Genomic DNA, 18,766 nt, shown 5'->3' on the forward strand with positions numbered 1-18,766 from the left:
GAGAATCACCTATACAAACACGTGTCTTCTTGAGTAAGACTAAAATCCCTTCCCCGTCCACCTAAATTCAAGAACCGAACTTAATCATTAGGCTAGGCAAAAAACAAAACCAAGAATTGCCAATGAAGGACCAAGAAGCCAAGGCTAAGAAAGCTTTGGTGAAAAAGCAAGATAAAGGGAACACTAGGCCAGTTCCTGAGCATTTTCGCAACTATAATATAGGCGATAGGTTCATTAAAAGTGAAAAGGCAAAATGTTCCCCTAGTGTGACAACCTTAGTGGAGGTCTTTGAAGGACCTGTGACCTCAAAGAGATTCACGACGTGTTTACACGGTTCTATACAGACATGAAAGGTGTGCACCCTTCAGTTATTATGCACACGATTCCCATAGTTGTTGAAGCAAGGCCAATCAAACGAAGACCACATGAAATTAACCCAAAATATCATCAGCTTATCAAGGAGGAAATTCAAAAACAAAAATGGGAACCTCAAGGTCTGCATTAATCTTAAGAAGGTAAACGCCACCACAGTAAAGGATAGCTTTCCACTTCCTTTCATGGAGTATGTACTTGAGAGAGTAGCAGGCAAGGAAACTTATAGTTTTCTTGATAGATTCTCAGAATATAATCAAGTCATGGTTGATACTAAGGACTAACATAAGATAGCCTTTGGTACTCAATGGGAATTTTTTTCTTATGAAGTTGAAAACGACATTGTCTTCAATCTCCAATCCTAAGACCACCAAGATGGGAGGTGGTTTTTCATGTGCACATTGACACTTCTACTTTTGCCATTAGCTATATCTTAGCATAACCAGGGAAAACAACATGGGGTTTCCTATGTGCTATGCAAGCAGGCAACTTAATGATGCCAAGAAAAACTACACAACCACCGAGAGGGAAGGATTGGTGATGTTAGATGCACTGAAAAAGTTGAGACACTACTTTCTTACCAATAAGTTTGTGTATTTTGTTGACCATCAAGCACTTCTGTATTTAGTGTGAACAAGCCTTGTGCTACTAGAAGGATCACTTGATAGTTAGTTATAATGGAATTCGACTTTACAGTAACAATTAGCAAAGGCTCCAAGCATGTTCTAGCTGATTATTTGTTAAGAATTCCAAATGGAGAACTTTCCACCACCACAAGAGTAGAGAATGACTTGCCTGATGCATGCCTATTTCACTTAAGCATGGTACCAGATTGGAGCCATGAAATAGCTCATTTCTTGTCCATTGGTTTGCCAATGATGAGATCACTCCCGACCGAGCTCGTAAGTTAATCAAGGTAGCATCTCTATACACACTTATTATAGTCGGCAACTTGTATCAGCGCAGCGAGGATGCCATTTTGAGGCTATGCATTCATGAAGATCATTATATTGAGATTTGGAAGAAGCCCATGTAGGAATTTGTGGAGGCCACTTTGCTACACAAATCACATCATGCAAGATTCTACAAGGATATGGTGCCCTACCCTTTTCACGGACAATGCAACTGAGTTTGTCAAGAGAGGTGTGACCTATGTCAAAGATTTTTCGTGACTCAAAACAAGGACCGCATTCCCCTAACCTTTATTATGTCCTTTCAACCTTGCCAAATGGGGCATAGAGCCCATAAGTCCGGTGTCTTGCTACATACAGGCTCGCTACATCATAGTAGCTACTTGCTATTTCACCAAATGGGTAGAAGTTAAAGTAATGGTGCGAGCCGATGCCAGCTCAATTGTCAAGTTTTTGTAGGAAAGTGTTATCACATGATTTGGTTGTCCCTTAGAAATTGTAAGTGATAGAGGCACCCATTTCTTGAAGGAGATAGTGACATTCCTGTTGGATGAATTCATGGTAATCCTTAGAAAATCATCACTTTATTATCCACAGCAAAATGGACAACCTAAAAGCACCAATAAAGTCCTTTGTTAGATCTTGGCCAAAAGCCTATGGAGGCATCACATTCAGACTGGGAATAGAAACTTCCTACTACTTTTTGGGCTTATTGAACTGCTTATAAAACATCTACTAATAGCACCACACCTTTCGCCTAGTATGGTCTTGATGATGTCACTCCCATTGAATTGTTGATCTCCCCACCTTGAGGGCAGCAAAAGAAGCCAATCTTGCTGCACGCAATCTTTCCAAACGATTGACTGAATTGGAAAACTTGGATGAAATGTGGCTATATGCAATGATCGAAATTATGTGGACAGAAAAGTGCCAATGAAAATGTTGGTTTGATGCCAATATCAAAAAGTGTAAGTTCCACGTGTGTGACCTAGTGTTGATGTATAACATCAAAAAAGTGTAAGTTCCACGTTTGTGACCTAGTGTTGATGTATAACATCAAAAAAGGAAATAAGAAACTAAAACTTCAAGACCTAGCCAAATTCTTGAATTCTCCAAAAGTGGTGCGGTTCATTTGGAAACATTAAATGGAGTCCCTATGGAGACCTTCATCAATGGTAGCAAACTATGTTAATATTTTAGGCCATTAATGGAGGATGAACTAAAAAGCATAATAATTGCTCAAGAAAAAGTGAAACTAAAAAGGAAATGCAAAGACAAGCTTTCAAGGAAGCCAAAGAACGTGAGGAAAAAAAAAGACACCAAGTGTTGCAAGTCAACATGGCATGAATTGTGAGAATCGAAGATGAGGAAGAGTGGGAAGACTTGCTAAACTATGGTTATACATGACCATGGGTCACACATCCCTCACAAAATATGTATTTCTAGATTGTGATGCAAGTCATAATCTTATGTCCTACAATTTTTGGACATCTCTAGGCAAACCCAAACTAACTACCACAACCACCTAAGTGCACGCTATAGAAAATTGTTTGGTGGATTGTGTCGGCACATGCAAAATGGTATTTTCAATAGTCGGCATGTCTGTTGAAGGAAAGTACTTTGTTACACCTCCTTCAACACAGCTAAGGAAGTGTTGTTAGGGCAAAATTGGATGGGACATCACAGATGTACCATCAACTGGGATGCAAGGACATCATCTTTAAGGATTACTAAATCAACAAATCCATGTTCTTCTTATAGAGAATGAAACCATTAACATACCCAATGAGAACTCCCTCCTTGCATTGCCATGGTCAAAACCTCTTACAGTGTGCCAAGGGGAGACAAATCCAAACTGAACCAACCCTTTTACTTGTTCCTCTTACCCCCTAAACCTTTCCTCTAGCAAACCTCCAACCATAAAAAACACAAGCTAACAAGATGAAAACAACCACAAGCCCAAAACTCTCAACGATGGCTACCCAAATGGCTTTTAGAAGCCCAAAAATGCCCCCCATATGTAGAAATTTGAGTACTAAATCTACAATACCTGGCCAAAGTTGTCCACAACTACAAACAAAAAATACTATAAACACAAAAAACACACACAAAACAACACAACGGTAACCATGAAAAAATGTGCACTTTACCTATTGGTGCAATCCACACTGAGAAAATTACAACAAATCTGGGTACCAAAGACCCTATTAAAAGTGCAAGGATACTATTAGAAATAGGGTTGCAGGAATGCACGTACACACGCACACACATACACACACACACACACACACCGAGGAGAAGCTCAAGGAAGCACACAATGAGATGATAGATTTATAATGAATGTGTGATGTACAAAGATGATAAGTATACCCCAAGATGGGTGTATGCTAGCACGGGGAAAAAACCTCCTAAAGAGGGAAAAAGTACCCCGGCTAGTCCTAGTGTGTTCACACACATCATTACCAAATATTGCTACAAATCCCCCCTAGAGTGATGATGTGAACAAGGGGTGAGCTGGCACTAGAGATGTGCTAGGCTCTTTGGACTATAATGATAGGGAGCCCAAACTAGTCTCCAAAGGAAATCAAGTTTAAAGCTTTATGAAAAGCTTCAAACTTCTCTCGTGGGAGAGCCTTTGTGAACAAATCTACCACGTTTTCCTATGTTGGCTTAGCTTTGTGCGAGCATGAAAAACTAGATTCTTCATAACTGCCATAACGCTCTGACTGTCAATGAATGTGGTAGTGATTGAGGAATCACCAATACCTAAAAATAGCAATAAGGCGCATAAGCTAAACACACTCAATTGTAGCTATAAATATTGCCTTGTTCTCAGCTTCACAGCTAGAAGTAGCCACAGTGGGTTGCTTCTTACTGAACCATGATATACATGAATCACCAAGGCGAAAGCGAAAACCACTCATGGACACTCGTGTGTCATAACATCCAATCCAATCTGAGTCTATAAATGCATGTAGCTGTGATTTACCCCCCTTGGGGTAAAATAATCCAAAGTGTTTGGTGCCCTTTAGGTAATGGAACACCCGTTTGACATATTTCCAATGCTTTGTGCCTGGGCTATGCATAAATCTACTTAATATTGAGACCACATACTGAATGTCAAGCCGTGTGTTACACAAGAAGATAAGGCATCCAACAGCTTCTTGAGACAAGCTAGCATAAAAAGGGTCACCTACATCTCAAGACTTAGTCGTAAACCTAGCTCCATAGGTGTAGCCACAGGTTTATAATCTTAAAGATTGAACCTCTTCAATAATGCATCTATGTATTAATAATGCCATCATTACACTGCCAAAATTCAATGCCAAAATATTAGTGCAACGGTCCAAGATATGACATTTCAAAAGACTTCTCTAAATTAACTCTATAAAAGTTAAAATATGATCATCATCAGCACTTGTGGGCAGCATGTCATCAACGTATAACATGATAACCAATAAAGAATCTTTAGTCATCTTAATATAGAGGGAACTGTCAGTTAGAATGTTTTTGCAAAAACATTGTGCAACCAAGTATGCATGTATCTTTTCGTACCATGCTCTAGAAGCCTTCTTAAGACCAGATAAAGCTTTATTTAATCTGTATACTTTTGATTCTTGGATTTTTTGAACAAAACCATGAGGCTAAGCTACATACACCTCCTCATGCAAATCTCCATTCAAGAATGAAATTTTGATATCCAACTAACGTACATTCCAACCTTTATGTGCTACTAATGCAATTCTGCATGGTAGTCATATGACATGTGGGTGCAAAGGTTTCACCATATTCAATACCTTTCTCTTACATATAACCCTTTGCAACAAGCCTAGCTTTGTATTGCTCAACAATGCCATTTGCTCTACATTTAAGATAGTAAATCCATTTCATACCAATGGCCTTCTTGCCAAGAGGCAAGTCTACTAGATCCCATGTATCATTTTTTAGTATTGAATCATGCTTAGATTGCAAAGCACTCATCCAATTTTCATATTTCTTTGCTTCATTAAAGGAGACAGGTTCCTCTTCATTACAGAAGCTGGCAACAATAAGAGCATAACATGTGCCAACATGAGATGCGTGATGAGAACCTATACGTGTTCTAATAGGCAAAGAAGTGGCTAATTTGCTTTCACGTAGTGTCTGCACCATCCATTTTGGCATACTTTTTGACTCCTCAATTTTTCTTCTTTCCTCATCACCTGCATCATCCACATTTGCATCATCAAAATAGATTGATTTGTGGACTAAAAAACATGCTGATTTGTAACCTGTGTGGACTAATTTTCAACATTTCTTTGACTACCCAAATGCTCTATATCAATGTCCTACATTGAACAATCAAAGGAGAGTGTGAAATATGTCCTATGAACATACATTATGTTGTTTTTTACATGAAAGCAAGGGCATGAATTACATCTTCCACAAGTACAACACCTTTACTCACAAGAATCCTCTTGGTAGCAGGATGATAGAGAAGGATTGATGATGATAATTGGGATCACACTTAGGATGTTCTACCACCCTTGCCTATACTACTAGATTCCCCATTTGCAGAAATCGAGCTTGAATTCTCAAGCCATAAAAACATATGTAGAAGATGCAAAATAGTGCTTCATTCACAGTAATGATGATATCTTTGATAGCGTCGAGTCTTGGGAATATGACTTTATCATCAAAGATGACATGCACCAATGCCCAAACCTTTTGTACACGGCTATAAGGTAGATTCTTCCATTCTATCCCCTAAGCAAACCAGTCTTACCAAAGGATGATGTCCACCGGATTCTCCTAGCCTTTGCACCATGACTTAATAACCAGCTACCAATGAAATTATGGCTCTCATCCTCAGGAGCAAAGACACTACGAAACACAGTGGCACAAGATGCTAATCTCTCGAATCCTCATCTTGCGGATCTCTTGGAGATAAGGATGTTCACTTTTATTATTCACAGATACTACAAGAGATGGAGAAGAGAGCACCATTCTGAGTAGAGGGGAGGGTACAAAATCATAGAGTAAGACAGAGTGACACAAACTAAAGGATGGTATGGGAAATAGCCCAAGCTGAGAACAAAGTGGTTGACCAAAAAGTATTAATCAAATTTATATGCCAATTTACCTCTCTAATAATTGAACCAACATATTGTTGAGAATTAAGGTTGAATAAAGGTTGTAAACAAAGGGGCAATGGATGAGGTGTGTGTGTGTGTAAACAAGCCTCTAGCTTTAGGGCTTGTGGTGTCCTATTTAAAGGCCCATTAGGGGAGAGGGAAGCTCACTTGGTGCATTAGCTTGTGAGAGCCCATCCATGTTGTATTCCTAAGCAGCATAATAAACAAGTGTTTTACTTGTATAATTTCTTGCCTCCATGCATTGTTGAGCATCTTGTCATTTATCAAATCCATTAAGCTAATCAAGTAATTAGGCCAATGCATCATTTTATCATGGTATCAGAGCCCGGTTCACTCATTATTGAGTTGCATTAGCCAAAGTTAAGCTTGATTAGTCTCAAATTTGAATTTTCCCCCCCTTTTCTCACTTTTTGAGACTCTTGTCTTCTACCCCCTCTTGGTGGTGGACCTCAACCAGCCAAGGGAGGGCTTATCCCCTTGAGGTCTCAACTAACAAAGTGAAGCTTAGGTCAGGGCTAAGAGGCCTATCACCTCAATTAGCCACATTGTCCACAGCACGCGGCGCATTCTCGAGAAAAGCGATTTTCTGCGTTTTCTGCTGCAGCCCGTGGTCGTACAGTAATCGCGCGAGGGAGAAGCCATCTCGTCGCCCATCGTCTTAGGGCTTTTGAAGCCCATGAAGAGGCGATCAAGCCCACACATTTTCAGCTGATTTGGTTCAGTAATGAAGTCGGGGGAAGCAGATTAGCAGTCGCCTACTGTTGCAATGGAGTTTTTTCAAGTTGTGAAGCTTGATTAAGAGGAAAATTAACACTTAATTAGTGTTTTTAAACACTAATCTTCTCTCTTCAGTGTTTTTAAACACTCATACTCTTTGCTTCTCTGATTTGTGCATGATTAAGCACAATCATGCAAACCCTAAATTGCCATACTCTCAAGGCTATGGCATTTCAAGCTTTTTAGCTTCATTAAAGTGTTAATTACACACTAATTAGTGTTTCTAAACACTAATTGATCCTCTAAAGTGTTTCTAAACACTCATTCTACTCCCTCTTTGATTTGTGCATCCATTAAGCACAAAAATGGGCAACTTAACCATTTCTTTTGGCTACGGTGTTCATTAAACACCGCTTACCCTCTCTAATAGTGTTCTCTAAACACTAATCCCTTGATTAAAGTGTTCTTAAACACTATTTTTCCTCAATTCTCTGATTTTTGCAGCCACTAAGCAAAATGGAGAACCCTAAACCTTCCATTCCATCGATTTTGGAAGCTTAAAGCTCTTTTAAAACTTTAATTAAAGTGTTGCTTAACACTAGTGGTGGTCATTCAACCCTAAACCACTCTCTTAGTGTTCCTTCAAACACTAAACCCTTACTCAAGTGTTATTAAACACTATTTTGCTCTCTCTAATTCCTTTGTGTGCATACATTAAGCACAAGGGAAACTCGGCAAACCCTAAAGCCTCAACACCGACTTTCATCTTTTGTGAGCTTTTTTGCTCAACTTCTCTTCACTTGCACTCCACCAATGAGGCAAGGAGGTGAAGTATGGTGCTTTTGGCTATGGTACCTCAGTTTTGTCAACCCCAAACTGAATTTGAGATGTGGGCATACATCAATTAAGTGCTCATATTCATTGTATTTCATGAATACTTTAAACACCTCTTGGTACCACTCTTGTAAGAGGCATAGGCATCACAATGAGCCATGCACTCACCCCATTAAACCAAGAAGTGTGTGCTTTGCTGAATTTTCAGCTCATTTTCAGCTCTTTACTCATTCCCAAACACATTTAGTTGGGGGAATTACTCAACAAGAGCTCTATGTTATGTTTTCCCACCCACAACCATACCCTTGTACGGAGTTTAGACACTACCCTTGCAATGAGCAAGAGGGAAGACCTACTCCATAAGCAAATTTGGGACTCAATCATAGAAACACACAACCATAACCACCTTTTGTATGCCTATGTTATAAAGGCACCTACCCAACTAGTCATTAAGGGAGGGATTTTCAACCTATGTCCAATGCCACCCATTTCAAGTCCAGACTCTACATGGCTTGCATTGAGGGAGGGTGTTGAGAATTAAGGTTGAATAAAGGTTGTAAACAAAGGGGCAATGGATGAGGTGTGTGTGTGTGTAAACAAGCCTCTAGCTTTAGGGCTTGTGGTGTCCTATTTAAAGGCCCATTAGGGGAGAGGGAAGCTCACTTGGTGCATTAGCTTGTGAGAGCCCATCCATGTTGTATTCCTAAGCAGCATAATAAACAAGTGTTTTACTTGTATAATTTCTTGCCTCCATGCATTGTTGAGCATCTTGTCATTTATCAAATCTATTAAGCTAATCAAGTAATTAGGCCAATGCATCATTTTATGAGAATTAAGGTTGAATAAAGGTTGTAAACAAAGGGGCAATGGATGAGGTGTGTGTGTGTGTGTAAACAAGCCTCTAGCTTTAGGGCTTGTGGTGTCCTATTTAAAGGCCCATTAGGGGAGAGGGAAGCTCACTTGGTGCATTAGCTTGTGAGAGCCCATCCATGTTGTATTCCTAAGCAGCATAATAAACAAGTGTTTTACTTGTATAATTTCTTGCCTCCATGCATTGTTGAGCATCTTGTCATTTATCAAATCCATTAAGCTAATCAAGTAATTAGGCCAATGCATCATTTTATCACATATATGCCACATGAATGGAGATAATCAAGTTTAGAGTTCTACAACGTCCTAAAGCAGGATCCCAACCACATTTACAACTTTCCATGCTTCCAACTAACACATCAATCCTCTTTCAAGGATTTTTGGGCTTACATATTGTCACTACTTCTCTTCTGGGGGGAAAGATATACCTAACCCGGATTTTGTTGCAACCAAGCACTTTCTTCATCTCACCAACATCCTGATTGGCAGAAGACAGCCCACTGTTAAGACTCACCCTAACCCTCCTTGAAACATATCCGATAAGAGACTACCTGGTGAACCACAACCATCGTGAGGATCTTTTCAATGGCCGAGCTCGTAACCCTTGAGGTCTCCAAGCTCTATAACTCCTTGAGAAGCAGTCCCACTGCACCTCCCGCCAGCGTTGTCACACGACCTCGCTGCACTATGGGTACTCGTCCCTCCTCTCACCTCACTTCACTCACACACACTCACTAGCTGACATTAGGAAGAGAGATTAGCAAGAGGATTAGCAAGAGCAAGACTCAATTGCACAATGGTGAGAGAAATTCACTTATATGCATGGCCATAAGTGTTCACACTCACTTAAACTGTGGCCGGACACTGGGCACTTTAAGCTCATAAGAGGCCTAATGCTATTACAATGACTACTCTCATAATATATCCATGAAGTACATCACTTAGGGCTTCATCCTATGCTCTTGAAGCGAGAATCGCCATAATTACTCTGTCACACCATTACGGGCGCCCGTCCAAGTTGTAGCTTTGGACACTATTGTTTTATATCTTGAATGTATGACCCTTTAGTGTATCTATCGTGACTCCTTGATGTAAGATAATGGCGGTAGCTCTTGTTAACCCTAGAATTGAGTTAACACCCACGCATGGGAAAACTCCTACTTTATTTTTTATCTCAATGATGGCCCCAACATGGATCATATCACCTTCAACTATTATCGTTTTTAATACTACCTACCAGGACACTATCATGTCACATTTGAAGATATGATCCAAACACACTTTTGGCGAACCCCAACACCTGTATATCATCACCATAGTCCTATCCTCATCAATCATCAGCTACTATGTTTTGTAAAGAATCCAAAATCATTCTTACCACCTAGTCCACAAAGAGTAGAAAGCTATTGTTGGTTCCATTCTCTCATATATTTATTTTTATGTCCAAGTCATGTGTGCTAGATATACCTGCATAGGAGTCTAAGTCAAGTTGCTTGTGTCAAATGTGCAAGCATAAGAGTCAAATCATTAATTTTCTGGAGGCGGAGAATATCATGAATTTTTCTCGAAGTTCTACACCACTCACACACTCTACACTCACTGTGAACATTACTGTGAACCTCAACATCAGCAACCCTCCCCATTCAACTCTTTCTTACACCGCAAGCTATTCTATTTTGTGATACATATAAGTAGGTAGGTGCTTGCACCATTCAAGCACATGTATTAAGCACCCTTATTTTTCATATGCACATACATTTAGATTGACATCTGTACCCTCAACATCAACTGTCCATCACAAACCATTGACTAGCTTCGCCACAACTGACATGTTTCGTATCAAAAAACTCTCCAACTAATTTTCTCTCAAGCCTTTCCAAATCAACATCTATTTCCTAGGTCCAAGGACAAGCTTAATGGAAGTGTGCATTGATCACAAGTGGAGATCAACCATCTACAAAATGAGCTAAGAGCATGCACAAGTGGCATAGAGTCACTAAAGGATATACATATATATTGGGGACTGTCTAAACCATCCTTGTCCACCCTTATGTGTTGTCCACCTAAGCGAGAATTAATAACTTGCTCCAATCATTGTAATTTTTATATAATGATGTACTCAAGAGATGATCGAGCCAAGTAAAAGAGCCGACATCCATCCAATTTATACTTAGACTAGCCTAAATTTGATTAGACAATAAACGGATACCCAATTAGTTATTAGGTGTGGATGCCCAAACTTGTCACTCCCTTGTATATAAGTGAATTTCTCTAATGAGAAAGGGACATTCTCTTGAGTGTTGATTGAGAGTGTGCTCTTGCTTCTTCCTTGTGCTCTGACTCTCAAGCATATCCTCTTACTCTTACTTATTTTTAACTTCTTTTATTTTAATAATGTATGCATACATACCATTATACTAAAATATATACCAAAAATATAGTTTTTCTAAATTAAGAGCAAATTTGAAAAACTTAAAAAAACATATGTACAACAAAAACAAACATACCCAAAGAAGCATCGAAAGAAAGGATACGTAGATATCTTAATTTTGTTTAGAATACATGAGTTTTTAATCTACTCATACTCTTTGTAAAGCTTTACTTCTTTTGAGTCTAAGATTACCAAAGTCAGTTTTACTTCTTTTGAGCACCAAAGTCTAAGGTTGCATGAACTACAATAAGTAACATTACACTATCTATTTTAACATCGTTAAAAAATTCAAATTATCAACATGCCTTTGATGTATCAAAAGTTATTGCGTGGCTCATTGTAGTTGTAAGTTCTCTCTTCATCAATAGCATACATGGAGGCATAACCTTCTCCTCATGAGATTGTTTGTTAGACTGTACAAAAAGCTTAATAAAAGAGGATCAAATCAATCATTGAATTGCTTTCTCTTGCATATCGCATACGAGTTCTACTCTCGAGTGGTTCACCTAAAAATATATAAGTCAAGCACTTGAGTTCAAATGAAATGATTTTTTAATTCATAAATTTAAGATAAATTTACATAATTACATTTAAAGAAAGTGTTTGTTGTGTATCCATCCATTTTGTGTACACATGATAACAAAAGTGGCTACCCTGTGTTCATACTGTACACATGGTATCCATTTTATGTATACATTACTCTAAAAGTGGATACTAAGAAGTATCCATCTTGTATGCATAACATATGTTGTGTACTTAATTAAGTACACAACACCAAAAGTGGATATCATGTATCTATCTTGAAGGGTTAAGGTTAGGGTCAAGCATCCAAGGATCACACATGGGAGATGGAGAGTCAAGAGTCACTTGAGGACCCTCCTATATAATAGGGACATGGGACACACTCAAGGGGGGCTTAGGCTATGGTCTCTTGATGTTATCTTGAGGTTAGGTTATGTTATGTTCTCTTGTGTAGAGGATCATAACTACTCACTTACCATTTCACACTATAGCTACATGCTGATGGATTGGAGTTATACCTCTTGATGGTATGGGACATCAAGGTAAAGGTATGATGTACTTCATTATAATTCATGTGTGCGTCCCTTGGGATTGAGGGTGGTCGGGTGGATGAGTTTGAATATATTATACATCTTATAAGTTGTAAGAATGTACATGCCAACAAAAGTGAATAACATGTATCCTTCTTGTATGCCTGGTATCTATTAAGAGAACATGCAGACCTAACATTAGATAGTATACATACAAAATAGACACTATTGTTTTGTGTGTGCATGACACCAAAATATATATGTATGTATGTATGTATATATGTAAATATATATATGAGAGCGCAAACACACATGTACATGTGTGTGTGTGTGTGTGTATATATATATAGAGAGAGAGAGAGAGAGATTATTATACAAGGACCCTCATTTTCCTGAATCACACCAATCAAGGTTTCAAATGAAGAGGACACCTACGTAGGTGTAGCATGTTCTATCCATCAAGGAGAGAAGGTATAAAAAGAAAAAAATTGCTCTATTTAACGAGCAAAAGTAATGTTTCCGTTGAAATCAAAGAATATCTCAGAGGAGAGTCTATGATACTTCCCAATAAGAAAATCAAGACAGAATTTTGTTCCTGTCCATGTATAAAGAATATCTGATTGGGTTGTCCAAGCTGATTCCCGTTAGGAAAACGAAGGCAGAAAACGGGCTCTTGTCAATGTACCTACCTTCTCTCTAACGGTATAAATATAGCCTACGGGCTAACACCGGCCAGATGTCAAAAAATGTCACTACATACACCATCAATAGAGCCCCACCACGAACTCGATAAATGAATACACAGCCAAAACACAGCTGCAGCTTATTGGGTAGCCTATACAGTCCTTGAAGCATAAGGAAGATGGTGGAGATTCTTGTCAGCAGTTTTCCCCACACTGTGATGTGCTTGTTGTTGTTTGGGTGGTGAAGGGGTCTATCCTCACCCAGAGAAGAGAGAAGATGGACGCTAGGAGAATTGACCAGACAATCACAATGGTGGGTGTCCGGTTCTGCCTTCCCATCAATCCCTTTAGGAAAGGGTATAGATGGACTATGACCCAAAAGGCGAAAAAAAGCTTTCCAAACAGAGGGCCCCATGACTGATAGCCACTGTTAAGGGCATCAGAGATGCCAGCAACGACACCCACTAAGTTGATCACAATCAAAGTAGTTGGAGGAACCAAAAGACTTGTCCACTTCAAGATGTATAGCTCACCGAAGTCGTCGTCATCTCCTCCTTTAGCTGTAACAGTGAAATTGGTGTCAATGCCTGCAAGCACCTTAAGCAGCCCTTGGAAGACCGCAAACAAGTGGGCAGAGACACCCCCGATCACCCAAAACTGTTCGTTTCTCCACCAGTCATCAATGCCCACTCCACTCCATCTCATCTCCAAGATACCAGTGATGAAGATGGACAGGAAGAGGGAAATGAACCAAAGGCTGGCAAAATTGCTGATCTGCAAGGTTGACAATACTTCAGTAACAATGAGCAGTTGTGCTTCAAACAAAACACTGGTTTTATGAAGAATCTCAATTCCAAGACTAACCAACACTTACCGAGGGAATGATAAATTTTCCTGTGAGCAAGCAAACTGCAGGAAGAGTACAATAGGCCAACAAGGGAAGGGAGGTGATTGGATACACAATGGTGTTAACGTAGGCCAACCTCTGCAACCATTTCAGCCTTCCACCATAGCCATACCACAAGGGACAGTGCTTGCTCAGCAAAATCTCCACTGAACCAAGAGCCCACCGAAGAACTTGATGCAACCGATCAGAAAGATTGATCGGAGCTGACCCTTTGAAGGCCGGTCGCAAGGGCATGCAGTAGATAGACCTCCAGCCCCGGCAATGCATCTTGAAGCCGGTCAGAATATCTTCTGTGACCGATCCATAAATCCATCCAATCTGCACGGCAGGGTAAAGATGAATTAGAAGGTCTTTCTACCCACCAATGCATTCTGCAACACCTCAAAGCTTGAAGATCAGTTATAATCAGTTATAAGAGAGCATCCGTAACATGCAGGAGTGGTTTGCTGACCTCTTTACCCCACTCCGTTTTGTCCTCGTAGCCACAACTGATCACATGGATAGCTTCCTTGAGAAGAGAAGGTGGAGAAGCGGAATGCGGGACTCCTCCCTCTTCATGAAATGTCGAGGCCACAAACACAGGTGACTGACCAAACCTTTTCTCATGGTTCTTCTGAGATACTAGCAGAGATTTGTTGTCATCATCATATCCTGGGAGTAAATAGCCAAGACAATCAAAAATTAACGAGACACCAAAAACACATTTACATTAATCTCCCATGTAGTGCATTGGATTACCTTCTACCCCCTCCTCAATGTCCTCCAAAGTGAACATAGGAACAGATGAGTCACTCCTAGTTGGTGCCTTCTTGTTTGGATTTTTGGACTTGGATGCCTTGCCCTTCTTTCGTGGACCACAGCAAAAGCGGGTAACAAAGTCATCATTTGAGGGCTTCTCAGTGAAGGGGGCATCAAGTCCATACAAAGCTTGCCTTCTGAAGACACACCCTGTTCCCACGTAAACAGGACCTTGTACACCATCCAAGCCCTTCAAGTTGATCTGAGGGAGAAATATATACCCTATCAGACGGGTGAAGACTTAGGTACATCCCCTCGAAAAGAGCAATTAGACCTCACCATTACTTACATCAAAGAACACCACATTGTGATTGGCGTACCGATCGTGCAGGTCAATACCATCAAACCTCTGAGGAAACTGCACATAGCACACACCCTTGCCAACTTCCGGATCCATCATGATGCACATGGCTTCCCGAATAGCTTTGCTATTGTTGATGTAATGATCACAATCCAAGTTCAAGAAATATGGTGCATTGGTAAGGACAGCAGAAACCCTCACCTAGAAAGCCAAAAGAGCAAGGTTAGGATGTTCAACTATACAGTCCCTCCAAGAAGGCCCAAACATGAACAGCACTGCGAGGTGTATACCAGAGCATTCATCGCACCGGCCTTCTTGTGATGGTTGAAGCCTGGCCGTTTTTCACGGGAAACATAGACCAACCGAGGAAGCTCATTACCCTCAGTATCGTGGCCTCCACTATGACCCAAAAAGACCTGCATGGTACACACGAAAATTGCAAACCATGATCGACGACACATGACTGGCAAATGTACTTTAGAACAATGTATGAAAAAAACTGGTTGCATACACCCTGGAACAATTCATGACTTGTATGGGGTAAATAGCTTAATGTTCCCACCTGTATCATTCCTGGATGATCTCGGGTGTTATTTCCAGGCCAAGTAGTTCCATCCTGCATTATCCAACCCTCCTCGGGAACCTTGTGTGCCTTAGCAACCAGACCATTTATCTTGACTTTGAACTCCTCATACTCCCTCTGAAAAAAAATAAAAAAATAAAAAAATAAAAAAATAAAAAAAATAAAAAAATTACAACCTTGCCCTTCAGAAAATAGGAAAATAACTCAAAACCATAAGAGAACACAAGGAGACCTTCATGGCCCTACGCTCCTTGACAAAGGTAGGCTGAACTTTGTCCTTCAAGTAATCAATCTTCTGAGCAAAGTACATTTCTGGAGCCCGAGGTTCAATGTTGAACTTCTTGCAGAAAGGAACCCATTTCCTGGCAAACTCTGAAGTCTCAGAAAGGGTCTCAAATGTCAGCATGGCTGCACCATCATCAGACACATAGCATGACACCTTGTCTACTGGATAATCCACAGAAAGAATGGATAGAACAGTATTCGCTGTAACCAGAGGAGGCTCCTTCAGTGGATCCACTGTACTCACGTACACATCTACTGCGGAGAGCTGGGAAGGTTTGCCTTCAGGTTCAAACCTACATGACAAAGCACGTCAAGAATATTCTGGAAATTCAATAAAAGATAGTTAGTTAAACCATGTTTAAGGGCATCAGTAAGATTCCAGATCTTTCAATGTGTAGTCATCAATATAACATGCTATAGGTCTAACCTTAAAGAAAGCCTGTCAAGGTATGTTTCTCTGTTGATCGGAAGCCACTTTGGAAATTGATCTAGAATCCATGATACTGCAAACCAAATCTCACAGATGACAGAGGTGATCCATAGTCCATAAGCATCACTGACTGGATTGAGGATTCGAAATCTCAGAAAAAAGGCAAGGATTAACAACCGGATCACAATAATGATCCTGTAAGGAGTAATCTTGGAGGATGGTATTGGCACTATCCTTGAAAGTGGCCCTCTTCCGTCCATAATCCTCCTGGCAAGAATCAGGAGCAAATAATTTTTTTTTAAAAAGAATGTAATGCCTGCTAAGAGCCCACTCTTGATTGCTTAACAACACCTCCTGATCTTTTAAAGAAGCTGACAACATTAGGTTTGAGAAATACATTGGTACGTCTCCATTCTGTCCATTGTCATCTAGATCAGCCCCCCCACCTCCCTCAGCACCCTCCGTCATCGTCATCTGCATTTTATCCTGCTTTGTTTTCCAACTATCAAGCCTCTCCTTCCAGGAAATATCTCCAAACTCATACGGACTGAATTCTCTGCTCATGTCCATGCTCCTTGACTCTACAGAACCTGCACCAAGAGCAAGGAATCAAATACAAGGAGCTTCAAAACCTAAATGAATGAGAGAGAGAGAGAGAGAGAGAGAGAGAGAGAGAGGATCAGCTTTGATGGAGATATTACTAGGTATGTTTGAATCTGCATAAGGCCTGCGCTTGCCAACGTGTTTGGGCGAAGCACCATCGAGCTCACCAGATACCTGCTTACATTTTTGTAAGTGAATCAAAACAATAGACAGTACACGAACATATTATAAACTCATTCATTGAAACACTGCTGTATAGCCTTACATGTCTAGTGTTGGTAAGGAGAGGAACTTGAGGGATTGATGGCATGGGCTGCTGGGGAGGATGATTTCTTTCATCACCTTCGTTGTAGTGCAGATGATGTCCTGCCTTGGCCTCTGCACTCTGCTTTCTGTCCATGTAGTTGAACTCGTTTTCCAAATCATCCACATCATCTTCTTCATCATCACCCACAACTCGAGGGCTTCCTGAGGTCAGCAAGTTGCAACACATGCATCTTAACATCATGCATCCCGAACAGGAGAAGCCACATCTCGTGTCTCAACAGCATCGGGCTTCTTGAAACATCATACATCGCAACAACATCGGGCAACAAGAAGGGATCTTGAACATCTTTAATGATATCATATGTTAGGGCATCACCATGCATCACACTGATAGGGCATCATCAAAAGGAACCATCAATGCATTTAGAATAGAGATGGAAACGTGTGAGCCTCAGCCTGCAGAACCTAACTTGGATTAACTGTGTTTATGTCTTGTGTTTAGAGGATCTCAGAGAAGGTTCAGTCGCGGCGAACCCCTCAACCGTGTTTATGTCTTGTGTTTAGTGGATCTCATGTAGGAAAGGAAACACCATGCATGGCATGTAAGAAGTGTGGCATGCAGAAACGGCAAGAAAACATAGAAAACGGAGGGATCACTGCAAGAAGAAGGTTATAGATATGGGACCTTTGTGGCGTTTGTATCTTGTCTTGCACTGAGGGCAAGCCTGGTTGCCGTCCTTGCGCTCATACTCGTAGCAGGGCCTGCAGACAGGGAATGCACATTCGTTGCAAGCCACGAACAGTTCACCGCTGGTGGTTTCTCCCACGTCGTCGCCACAGATCTGGCACACTTGGCCGCTGGAATGCTGCAAGGGCCTCGGCTGCAGAAAAGAAAAAAGAGGGTGGGTCACCACACCGATGGCAAGACACACAGAAAACGGTGGATTTTCAGACAGACAGAAACTGTTTGCCGGAAGGCCATTGCTATACTTCTTCACAAACCTAAGAGGTTGTTTATACACAAAGCTGTAAGGTTTTCGCAAGCTTCTTAGGCTCCAAAGCTGCGAGTTTCGTACAGTGAATGAGAGGACCATGAGGCAATGCAGGATGTGGCTTACCGCGTGAACTTCAGGTGCGATGACGACAAGCTCATTTCGCTTGTAGGAGCCTGCAACGAGTCCTGCGTTGGCTTCCATGGCGAAACTGCACGGCAAGCCCGACCTCGAAAATGCCGCAGAAATGGGATCTATGCACAGAGGGTGAGAAGACGAGAGCGCATGGCGACCTGAGGGCCCTGCCAAGTCGGCTGTAGTTGGTGGCGAAGAGTGTTGACAGTTGACACCCCACCCCTCGCGTGTACAGAGAGCGACACAGCCAATCCCACCAGCAGCCAGCACATTGCCTAACGCCACCATCGTCATAGCGCAGCTACTGACGTGTACCAATCCACGTCACATCCTGTAGGACCACCCAGCAAGCCCCGCCACGTCCGCTAGTGTCGGTGACATGCGGCTATTACCGGTCGTTCAAGTGACCTCATCACATATTTGTTTTCTTTTAAAATCATTAATTTTGCAAAAAGCAGCC

The 18,766-nt window shown here is 40.9% G+C and overlaps 1 protein-coding gene across 1 annotated transcript; it reads right to left on the reverse strand.

Annotated features, from left to right (window-relative positions):
* Positions 1–12,796: 12,796 nt before the first annotated feature.
* Positions 12,797–18,566, reverse strand: LOC147630790 (putative cellulose synthase A catalytic subunit 1 [UDP-forming]). Its single transcript, XM_086810777.1, has 14 exons — positions 18,298–18,566; positions 17,865–18,060; positions 17,178–17,380; positions 17,011–17,086; positions 16,707–16,899; positions 16,307–16,576; positions 15,827–16,172; positions 15,574–15,711; positions 15,302–15,427; positions 15,000–15,212; positions 14,651–14,912; positions 14,364–14,563; positions 13,880–14,230; positions 12,797–13,779 (listed from the first exon to the last, which is right to left on the reverse strand). The coding sequence occupies exons 1-14, from the start codon at positions 18,373–18,375 to the stop codon at positions 13,201–13,203; spliced, it is 3,231 nt and encodes a 1,076-aa protein (XP_086666903.1). The 5' UTR covers positions 18,376–18,566; the 3' UTR covers positions 12,797–13,200.
* Positions 18,567–18,766: the final 200 nt, after the last annotated feature.

This window comes from Cibotium barometz, chromosome 16, assembly GCF_041138505.1.
Source record: "Cibotium barometz isolate CiBa-2024 chromosome 16, ASM4113850v1, whole genome shotgun sequence".
NCBI classification, from domain to species: domain Eukaryota; kingdom Viridiplantae; phylum Streptophyta; class Polypodiopsida; order Cyatheales; family Cibotiaceae; genus Cibotium; species Cibotium barometz.